Source organism: Budorcas taxicolor, chromosome 1, assembly GCF_023091745.1.
Source record: "Budorcas taxicolor isolate Tak-1 chromosome 1, Takin1.1, whole genome shotgun sequence".
NCBI classification, from domain to species: Eukaryota; Metazoa; Chordata; class Mammalia; order Artiodactyla; family Bovidae; genus Budorcas; species Budorcas taxicolor.
Window position 1 is genome coordinate 130,343,729 of NC_068910.1, and position 12,380 is coordinate 130,356,108.

Consider the following 12,380-nt stretch of genomic DNA (forward strand, 5'->3'; position numbering starts at 1 on the left):
TGGTTTTGCCATACATTGACATGAATCCACCACGGGTGTACATACGTTCCCAAACGTGAACCCCCCTCCCACCTCCCTCCCCATAACATCTCTCTGGGTCATCCCCTTGCACCAGCCCCAAGCAGCCTGTATCCTGCATTGGACATAGACTGGCGATTCGTTTCTTACATGATAGTATACGTTTCAATGCCATTCTCCCAAATCATCCCACCCTCTCCCTCTCCCTCTGAGTCTAAAAGTCCTCTCTACACATCTGTGTCTCTTTTGCTGTCTTGCATACAGGGTCATCATTGCCATCTTTCTAAATTCCATATGTATGTGTTAGTATACTGTATTTGTGTTTTTCTTTCTGGCTTACTTCTTAAACAACTTTTTGATTATTATATAGTCAGCGTAAGATTAGCAAATGTCCCTTTGATATTGTTTGGTACTATATATGATACAATATGGAAAAGAACAGGGATTCTTATAGACTGAGTTCTAGAAACAAGTAGATTCTTCAGTTTAGCATATAGATAGAAGTGACTTATTTAGTGAAGCATATATTCTCAAGGAATTTGGTACAATAAAAGTGTCTAGTTCCTTTAAAAATTTTTTGGAGAATATTTTCAGTCTGGTCTTTACTAAAATGCTTCATAGCAACACACATTTTCTTTTATATACATATGCTGGAGATACAGATATATGAGAAAAGAAAAATGAAAAGTTATGAAAATATTTAATAACTTTCTGATAGCTATAATATTTTATGATCATCTTAGCTCCCCTCTATTATCTAACTGCAACTTGCAGTTAACAGAAATGAAAAAGTTTGTTCCAAGTTAGTTTTACAAGCTAAATAAAATTGGCTTACCCTAGGTAAAAGTGAGAAGATCACATTTATTTCTGGTGAATTGTTTTCCCCTTGCATGTAGTTTTCTCCATCTTCTTGTCATAACCCTTTTATACAGAAATACCATTATGCAGACTTTTCATGTTACCCTCCACTATTCTGAGCTTGCCATTGTCACATTTCATTTTATATTGAAATTTGCTTCTATTTCTTCATGATTTAAACCCCACATGCCTACTAGTTAACATGATAAGCTAATATTGTCTTAACATTCTAATAGTAGTAATTTAGCGTTTGGGAACCAACCACATGTGATGTTCTTTTGAGTCAGTGAGCATCTTTCCCCTGACCATCCTCACTGTGTTTTTCCCATCTCACCTCAACATCTTCAGACTGATTCATTAGTAATTTTAACAGTGAGAATGTACATCAAGTAAAAGGGAAATAGAATAGTAAATTTGTTGGGTGAGATATTTGGAGGCAGAAAAGGCTTTTGCTCTGACAATTAGTGTACATAATCCCTACCAAAGTCCATTCTTTTTTGCCTCAATCCTGTGACATTGTGTCATCCTGAAGAACTCTGTCTCATTCTTTTTCCTTTGTAGTGAACCATTCATAATATTTTCTGGTGGACTGTCCTATGACAAAGCTTGCAGAAGACCAAGTTTAACCATCATGCATGGAAAAGCAATCACAGTGCTTGAAATGGATCACCCTATTGTTGAATTTCTAACTTTGTGTGAAACACCCTATCCAAATGGTAAGTAACTAAAATGAAGTGATGTTGAAAAATAAGTTTTGAAATGATAAGTTCCTAACAAAATTAAGCTTAAATATTTTTAGTTTTGGCAGCTGACATCTACTGTGATACAACACTGTGAGCTACAGGTGCTGGAGCAGGCTCTGCAACTGTACCTACTTGACAGACTGGAAGTAAGACAAATGTAGTGCAACAGTGCTGGAGTTTCAGGTTCTAATATCAGGTAAGTGCTTTAAACTTTGATAAGGATGGTGGAAGCTGAGCTGGGAGGGTCCGATCGGGGTCCGGGGTGAAATCACTTGGAGAAACTGAGGTCTCCTAATAGCCTCTCCTAGACCAGCTCCACCCATCCCATTCCTGTGCCAATCAAAGTTAAAGCACTTACCTGATATCAGTGATCTGTAACTCTGGCGGTGCTGCATCTGTTTCACATCTGACTTTGCTTCAGATGCAACTGCAGCACCTGTGATTACTCTGGGATTGCTGATGTGTGGTTAGTGATTTATTCCAATTTTGAGAAAAATTAGAAGAGTGAGAGGAGAGGTGCTTAGGTATTTTTATCATCCCAAATATAAAGACTTTTTATAAACATAAAATCTAGTCTAAAGTTACATGCAAACTGTATAATGGAATCTAATGATGAAATATATCTTAATGAAATCTAAAAATTGAGATGGATGAAATGCAAAAGGGGAAATATGAGTTTATGATTTAAAAACATAATATATATATACACACACACATATATTACTATATTTTCAGGAGGGAAAATGTAGAGAGAACATTGTACTTGGAGACAGAATATTTGAGTTTATGAATTATCTCTGTCAGTAGCCATGTGACCTTGTACAAATCACTTCATATTTATCATTTGTACAAAAAATATAATATTGACTCCGCATGCTTATTAGAAGGCCAGAGGGACTCATAATCTATAAAGATAAATAGTTTTATTATAAATGTATTAATTTGTTTTAAATTACTGAGTTTCTTGTTTAAAACCTAGAATAAAGTGATATGAAATAAAAACCAATGTGGCACTTTATTCCGAGCTGCCAGTGGCAGACAAATTACCTGTGCTGTTAATTAACCACAAATATTTATTGGATGCTTCTATGGCCTCAGTCTAACAAGAAGTTGATGAGGAAATGGATGAAGCATGAAACCGATCTCTGATGTCAGATTGCAGATAATCTGGCCACAAAAGGAAGATAATTATGACTTAAGCTTAAAACACATTACACCTTAATTAAGTGCAGAGTTATGAGTCAGAGTTTAACTACTGTGCTAATTTATATTAGTCAGGTAGTTGATGACTGAAATATCGCATGAAATATTCATGCAAAGCTTATAGAAAATGTAGGATCTAGATAGGGCTTGAAGAATGACTTGGGCCTTGAAAATAATATTGAGTAAAGGTTTTAGAAATTGTGAATTTCCTAGAGTGGGATCAATTCAGAGAAAAGATTAAAAGCCTTTTGTAGATATTTGGAAATAGGGAACTACAGAGGAATTTGGAGGAAATATTAAGTGAAAGAAAGCAATGTTTTAGTGAGTGGGTTTTAAGAGAGAGACTGAAATTTAAAACTTTGGATTCCAACTGGGGAGGCTTTGTGATAGTATGCATTAAAATGATCAAGCTATGACATCTTGATCAGCTGCTTATAGGAGTGGAAAATGAAAACCCATTGAATTTGGTCAACAGTTGGGTTAGGGAGTGATATGAGTCAAACATAACATTTTAGGAATAGTAGTTTTATAAGCAGTAATAACATTTCTTGGGAGTAGAGAAAGATAAATTTGAGTCAGTACAGTTGTTTAGAGCATTAAAAAGAGAGGGAGGAGGTCTTTACTATTTATTTTTGAATCATCATAATATAGATGCTCTTTAGAGTTATGAGAATGAACGATAAATGAACAAAGAAAGAAAGAACAGAGGACCAATAACTTAGGTTAGGAAAATGCCTTCTTCAAGAAAGAAGGTGTGCATGCCAGCAGTAGAAACTGAAAATGTGTGGTTTCAAAGATCAAACACTATATGTATATATACATTTCTGCACATCAGTAGAGATGTTAGGACAATTTCTAGTAATGTTAAACAGATTATAAATGTACTGTAACCAAGTCTAATTACTGCCAAACCATGTATATTACTTTGCTTTTCAGAGAAATGGTAATGAGGATGGAGCTTTTTATGTATTAGGAGCTACGAGAAATTTCACTTGACTCAGTAAAATATAAATGTATTTTATTAACTATTTCTGATTAAAGCAATAGTACATGAAAATGCCAGAAAAGAACCCTACAGTATGCCACAGTATATAATGAAAACTTTGTCATTGCCCTTTCAGAGGCAACCAATATTACTAAGTTTCTTATGTATGCTTATTTATGTATCTATACATTATCCCTTTTGTAAGATGACAGCATAACTATTATAACACTCTTTTCACTTAACAGTATATAGTATTTTAATTATGATTCCATATTAGCAAATATGAAACTATAATCTTCTGTATAGCCACATAGTGATAAATGTTATGCATATATTAAACAAAATACATTTAGTAACAGTTTTTAATATTGCTGAATCATTTGTGACATCTGACAGTTCAGCCTATTTCTCAAAGTACAGAAATGCCTAATCCTCTTACCTCACAGGGCTTTGCCCAGAGTAATTAACCAATAATACTCAGAATTTGTCAGTTTCACATCTATATTTAATTGTATCTGGTCTTCTGCAAGTGTCATAAATAATGCATTTCTCTTCAGAGAAGTAGTAATTATGATAAAGCTTTTCACCTTTCTTGTTGGGAGCTAGGGTTAAACGGCTGAGCCTGTTCAAAGGCAACCAATCTAATGAAGAAAGTAATGCAGTTGGCATCTAGTGAGTACCTACTATAAGCCAGGCTTTGCATTAAACATCTTTGAAAGTGAAAGTGTTAGTCTCTCAGTTGTGTCTGACTCTCTACGACCCCATGGCTGTAGCCCACTATGCTCCTCTGTCCGTGGAATTCTCCAGGCATGAATACTAGAGTGGGTTGCCATTTCCTTCTCCAGGGGATCTTCCCGACCCAGGAACTGAACCCAGTCTCCCACTTTGCAGGCAGATTCTTTAGCATCTGAGCCACCACGGAAGCTCATTAAATATATAAAGATGTATATTAAGTATCTTTATATACATCTAATCTTCATAACAGTCTAAGGTAGTTATTATTTTGCCATTTCAATGTATAAAGAAATTGAAAGTCAAAAAAGTTGACTAATTTGTCTATGGTCAAACTTTTAATAAATAGACCCAAAGTGAAGCTAACACTGACTCAAAGGAAATCTTTTTATTCAGTGGTTACCACACATAGTATACCAAGTACTACAAAGGTGAAATTTTTGCTATCGGTTTTTATTATTTGAAAAGAAACCATAATCTATAACAGATGTACTACTATAAAAATAATTATTTATTTATTACTTTTACTCCTTCATACCAGTGTCTCACCTATTTTATTTTTGTAGCCATTGCTTCCCAACCAGTGAATTTCCTAGAGAGGGTTGAGAAGATAAAGAGGAAACTAGTAGTATTCTTTAAGCTGATAAACAAAACCTCAAGCCCCAGCAGTATTGAAATAATGTTGAAAACTTCAAAAAACCCTAAAGGTGAAGGGGAAATGCCTCAGTTTGAAAAAAGTTTGAGTAGTAAATAATATAAGAACTGTATACTGTTGTATAAATTTTCACCCAAAGGCAGACCCCTCAGTTTTTGTTTGTGATTTTTTTTTCTAGTTTTTCTCTCATAGCCTGTGGCTTAAAAATTAAATACAAACAGGTTCTATAGCTTCTCAGGACTGGAAGGGTTATGAAGATCATATATTTTACTTCACTGTTCAAGACCTGAGTACTCTTGAGTCCAGAATTCCTGCCAAGTGCTTGTTGAATTTAGGAATAACTCTTAAACTAGCCAGAGGGAGAAAGGGAGGGTTGAATTTTAAGAACTTGGAAATCCTAGGCTATCCTCAGATTCTGTTTTTTTTTGAAATATTCTTGGGCACATAGTATGTGGTCTTTAAGCACTGTTAAATCACATTGAATTGAAAGTAATCTTTTTAGTATAAGGAGTGTTGCTCTCATAGGGAGGTTAATATGTATCATGTGTTAGAGAAACAGAACTATTTCTTTAGCATATCTCTGTAGGCATGAAATCAGATCTGGAATGGAAGGTTGTGGAAGACTAAGATAAATGTGAAATGCAGGTGACAGACTCACTCACTTCAAATAATCTACTACTATCATGATTATTGAGATATATATAACTCTGCTCTGTAGCTTCTCATTTTTTCCTTGCTCTCTATAATGGTCTTAAATATTGTTTGAGAAACACAACATATATTTTTTTAATATGCTGTTTATTACTTCTTACTTTGGCTTATATTTTGGTCTTCTCAAATCATTTAAATAACATTTGTACAGGAGCTAAAGGAAATACAAGTGTGGTGATTTTATAAACATTTTATAAAATGTTAAACATGAAAACTTTTCCCTTTTTTCTACTTGTAGAATTTCAAGAACCTTATGCTGTTGCAGTACTTCTGGAGAAAGATCTCATTGTAGTTGATCTGACACAAAGCAAGTAAGTTGTCCATGTGCAGATTAACACTAACTAAACTCTATTTATTGCAATTGAAATATAGGAGGACATTATAGGTAATTTGCCATTAGAATTCTTTAGGTGTTCAATATTCTTTATGTGGAATATTGTTTTCTTAGGATTACAAAAATATAATTTGGTTCAGTAATGAAAACTAAACCAGGAGAATTTAGGGGACACTGAAAATTTTGCAAGATATTTTAAAGGCAGCCTCTAATGTTTAGAAAGCGGCATTTGGAGACTCAGAGCACATAAAATGGATCTCACTTCTGACATTTCTGTAAGCAAAAACAATTGTTATAAAATCTTGCAGGAGGTACTGTCTGGCCATCTGCTGACCCTTTCAAAGGAAAATTCATGTGATAAAAGTATTATTGGACTACTGTGGCAGATGATATAGATGATCAGGATCTGGAAGGAAGAGAAGATAGATACTTCTTATACTTTCTTTTTTTCATTATGTTGTGGGCAATGGAAACAAATATAAAATATAGCTGTTAGAGTGGCACTCCCCACGACTTTACATGGACAGTAAAAGTAGACTTGACTTTGACAAACCCTGTCTTCCTGGTACATATTTTCATTATCAATGATGACAGGCATGAAGCTCATTTTCTCTCATCCTGTGTTCTAGATACTCTGATCATTTTTAAGTTCCTTATATTTACAGAGCTGCATGGAATAATTTTCTATTCCTTTTTCTCCCTATTAACATCTGGAAGAATCTCAACTCAGATATCATTTCCTCATTTAAAGAAAATCTTTCATTATCTATATAATTTGGTCAAATATCCTATTAAAGGGCTGTCTTAGACCCATGTTCCTGTCCTTCATAGCTTTGACACAATGAAATTTTTCACTTGTTATTAAAGATTGTCTCCCTACTAGACTGTAGGCCTCATGAAGAACAAGCTTTGTCTCTGCATGAAGTAGGTTCTTAATAAACTGTTGTTGAATGAAGTACAATCTGAGTTTTACTTTCAATGTAGTTTGTAAGTGTAAGGGCCAAAGTTCTTTTTTGTGATCATTTGTATCATATAATATTTCAGTATTTTGAAAGGGAATAGAATTGGTCCATAATATCACCATAATTGAATTCTGCCTAGCCACTTTATTTGTCAACCTAAAACTCAGTAGATTTTGTGTTCAAGTATGGATTTATGCCTTTTTCTCTCAAGTTCTAATATAGGTTTTATTAAAATACACTTTTCTAACCTCACTTGTAGTCAACTCTTCCTTCTGTGCCATATTTATTGGTTCCTCATACCTTGTCTAATTGTCTAACATCCTCCAAGGTCCACTATACTTTCCTTTTAATACTCACATTCTTTAGTATATATTTACTCTTTTTAAGACTTTTTATTATGGTAAAATATAACAAAATTACTATTTTTATATATTAATTCTTATGCTTTCAGCATACTTACCTTATGTAAGTATGTGAACTGACATTTTGTTTGCATGTTTTTATCTAATATTTTGCCTTCTTCAGCACTCGGTTTTGTGTTAAAATCTATGCAACTTTCCCATTTTGTTGTCTAATACAAGAAGTTTAATGTGTCAGAAACTGAACATGTTCTCTTTCCCTCCAAATAGTTATCCTTTAGCCATGTTTAATATTAAGTTGTAGCTTTGTCCTCCTTTCCAAATAAATTTATTCCTTCCTTCTTTTCCATTTAATCCTCTACGTGAAAGCAAGCATTAGAACTTAAATTTTTTTCCTCTTCTTGGTTTCTTGGATTTACATTTCTACAACAGTTTACACTTCACATGTAAATTTTACCACATATTTCAGCTCTTCTTTCTTAAATAGCTAAAGAAAGCTATGCCCATATGATAAAGTTATTTTCCCCAAGCATTTTCATGATATTGTTCACTCTCTCAGGAGTCTATCATTGTAATCTCTTGCTATTTCAAATCCCAGGTTGTAGATCTGATCTTTAAGATGATCTACTTATTTTACTTCTAATTCTTCAACATCAAAAATATTGATAATTTCTACTCTGAAACAGGGAATCTCAGATCATTTTAACCTACTTGCCATTTATTAAACTTAACATTCTCTTTTGTACATGATTTTCCATATATTACTATTCTTAACTGGAAAACCATTAAAATTGAAGGGAAGAGAGAACCCCTGTCAACACACACATAGACACACATACCAGACTCATCTGAAGTTTGAACCAAGTTTCTGATTAAGTTTCTTTAATATAAGGAAAATTATTTTTAATAGTCCTCCCCTCATCCCAAAGCACATTGTATCAGAAGTAACAGTCACACAGGCTAAGAACAGATGCAGCATGTATAATACTCAATTCCATCTACCACAGTGCCTGGTATATTCAGAACAAAAGACGTACACAATATATTGTGGCTCTAAGAGTTCTTAATTTGGTTCCATACTGATATCCCTTTTTAAAATGATAATTGGCTTAAGGATATAAAATTTACTACACTCATATGTCTGCATGCCCACTTTGCTTTCTGATTTACATAGGAAATGATCTTAAACATGTATAATCACACATGTACCTACATAGTACACACATCTTTCAGTTACTGCATATAAAAGTACAAAATGAAAATACCTACCTATGTATTATGTGCCTTGGAAAGCATGTGAAATTTACTGATATTTTAATACTGTTATAAACATATAGATAAAACTATATATAAATAAAGAACCTAGTTGATACATTTTAATAAACTAAGTCAACTTTCTGCATCTTTTCAATTTAATATAATTAGTCTATGTATATTAGAAAGTAATATTGCTGTGGAATTTTGGAATTACAAGAAAGAAAATGAGTTTATTCAAGTAAAATTTTACCAGTATTAATAGTACATTTTATAGATATTTTTTTTTAAAGAGAATTCTTGTTCAGGTGATGATTGTTTATGATGCTTAAAAAACAATTATGTGAAATGTATAATCAATATTTAGAAGGTTTTAGGATTTGTTTTATAAAAGTTATGTCATTTTTATATCAAATTTTATATTATAAAATGATACTAATATATTATCTTTGTCTATTAGCTTTCCAATCTTTGAAAATCCATATCCCATGGACATTCATGAATCACCAGTTACGTGCACAGCATACTTTGCTGACTGCCCACCAGATTTGATTCTAGTGCTCTACTCTATAGGAGTCAAGCATAAAAAACAAGGATACAGTAATAAGGTAAAAGCAACAATTAGAAAAATATTTTCCTGTATTCATATCCATATGATCATACTTTTTATTTTTTTTCCTATGGAAAGTCAGAAAATGACTTGAACTAAATTATTTTCAAGTCATAAGCTTGTACACCAAAAAAGACAATTTCTGAAAGCCAAATTATCTAAATGCTACATAGCTTTAAGTCTACAATAATATAAATTTCTTATATATTAAGTATACAGTTATATACTGATATAATTACCTATCGTGTATATTTAGTATATGTGTACTGAGTCACTTCAGTCTTGTCCAACTCTTTGTAACCCTGTGGACTGTAGCCTGCCAGGCTCCTCTGTCTATGGGGATTCTCCAGGCAAGAATACTGGAGTGGGTTGCCATTCCCTTCTCCAGGGGATTTTCCTAACCCAGGGATCGAACCCGTCTCTCATGCAGCTGCTGCCTTGCAGGTGAATTCTTGACCTCTGAGCTGCCAGGGAAGTCTATGCTAAATATATATTTAAACTAACATAAGTTTGAGTAATAGGATGTTACTTTAGATTATTTTAGGTGAAAGACTATAGTTTTAAAAAATTCAAGTCAAATCTTTCTAGTTATTTCTTATCAATCAGTGGTTAATAAGATAATTATCAAAAGTCATTTGTTAAATAACCTCCTAGAATTCCATTTTGTTATATTTAACTACAGTATTGAAATGCCTACAATTTTAATAGATCTCCCCATTATAATTTCTGTTATTTGCACAGGACTGTTCAGATGGACAACTCCAGGGGACACAGTTTACATAGTGCTTTGTATTAAATGGCACCACAACAGTTTGGGAGTACATAGACTATGTGGAAAATGTAGCAACACTGTATTTGTATGGCTAAAAATGCTTCTTTGCATTTTTAGATCAATGGTAATATTTATTAAAAAATCTATGTTTTCAGAGGATATTAAGTTATACACTTGGAATTGTTCAATGAAAGAATTAAAAGATAGCTACAAATTTAATTCTTAATTACTCAACAGCTATTTTAAGTGAAACTTTTACTCTTATTTTAAAATATTTTTATTTTAAATTTCTAAGTCATTTAAATTAAAAAAATTAAAGCTTATGATTTCTTCCTATGTAATCTATTTAGGAGTGGCCAATCAGTGGAGGAGCTTGGAACCTTGGCACACAAACATATCCAGAAATCATTATTACTGGGTAAGTGGTTGTGATTTATGAGTTTATCAATTTATCATCAAAAATATTTCATTGACTATTCACACTTTTCCATAATTGTGCTCTAGTAATGCTGATAGTTTAAATAAAAATATAAGACACAGCTTCTGTCCAAAGATTATAACCTTTATAGAAGAGTCAAACCATTGAAAAAATAGCTATATAACAATAAATAAGTATAGATTATAAGAACACACGAAGGTCAAAGATAGAAAAATCATGAAAAATTAGTCAATGAATTTCTGTAGAATTCATAGACTATTAGCCTTGGAAAGGTCCTTACCAGTATCTCTTGACTCCTTCCAAATCTAGGAAACACTGCTCTGTATCCCCATTAGGTGATTATTTAAAGTATATTTCAAAACTTTTAGCACCAGAAATCTTATTACTTCCTATAGCAGTCTACTTCATACTCTAATATTAGAAATAAAAATAGAAACATAGCAACACACAAGATAAGATTTAAAAGATAATAAGGGACTCTGGGGATATAGAATAGATTTAATTTTCCCTATTCTTCCCACTAAGTACAACTAAATCCCCTGGATATTATGTGTTTAAAAACATAATATGATTGAAAAAGATGAAGAGAAGTCACACTGGCTAGGGCCCCAAAGACCCAAGGAATGTCATGGAGGTGAGTTTCCTGGCTTTTGTTTTTGTCTCATATATCCGAGAATTGGAACTGAAAAAGCTGGCAACCTGGAATTTCCAGTGGGCACAAACCTGAAAGGCCCAACAAAAGCTAGCTCTCTCTAGCCAAAAGATGAGGAAAGGGGTGGCCTATCAAGACAGAAAATTTTTAGAAAATAATCTTTCTACTGCAACTAACCACCACAGGAAAAAATTGTGGCCCCACCCCAACCCATTTCATCTGAGACTGAATGGGGAGCCTGGACTTCCACCCTCATCAGGCCACAACAGTGTACCTCAACTTACCCCAATTCAGTCTCTGAGACTGAGCATAAGTCCGAGTAGGGAGCTGGGACTTTTAACTCTGCTGAGTGGTAATGAAACTCATTACCTGTGGTGACAGAGATCATATGGGGAGACAGAATCCCCAGCACTGTCCAGCAGTAATGAGGAGCCATATACCCTCCCCTTTTTGTGTCAGTGGAAGTCCACTGGGGAAGGAGAAAAGAACAGGGCTGAAAGAGTTCATAAGGAAATAATGATGAAAACTTCCCAAATTTGGCAAGAGACATGAACTGAGAGATTGTAGAAGGTGGGTGAGTCACAAGAAGTCCACAAGATACATTATAGTCAAAATACTGAAAACTAAATTACAAGGGAAAAAAATCATGAAAACAGCAAAAGAGAAATGACACTTTTACCAACTGGGCAAAACTAATTTGAATGAAGGCAGATTTCCCACTAGAAAACATGGAGGCCAGAGGAAACCTGAATCTTTCAAGTGCAGAAAGAAAAGAACTGGCAACTTAGAATCTTATACCCAGCAAAAATATATTCTAGAAATTAGAAATTAATACATTCTAAGATGAAGGAAACTAAGAATTTGTCTATATCAGACATATCAAAAAGAAAGCCAAAAGCAAGTTCTCTAAACAAAAAGCAAATGATAAAAGAAGGAACCTTGGATTATGAGGAAGGAAGGAAGCCCTTCCTCATAAGTAAGTAAGTAAAAATCTGGGCAAATACAATAGGCTTTCTTGCTTTTGAGTTTTTAAAATTATATTTGATGGTTGAAGAAAATATTATGGTTACATTGTTTGATGTGGTTCTACATA

General features: G+C 33.4%; 1 protein-coding gene across 1 annotated transcript in view; it reads left to right on the plus strand.

The window, feature by feature from the left end:
- STXBP5L (syntaxin binding protein 5L) overlaps positions 1-12,380 on the plus strand; it is a 308,945-nt gene that overhangs the window by 173,701 nt on the left and 122,864 nt on the right. Inside the window, exons 10-13 of the mRNA XM_052639468.1 lie at positions 1,438-1,592; positions 6,144-6,216; positions 9,275-9,422; positions 10,547-10,614. Coding sequence (XP_052495428.1) covers positions 1,438-1,592; positions 6,144-6,216; positions 9,275-9,422; positions 10,547-10,614 — 444 coding nt within the window. The remainder of the gene's footprint in view (positions 1-1,437; positions 1,593-6,143; positions 6,217-9,274; positions 9,423-10,546; positions 10,615-12,380) is intronic.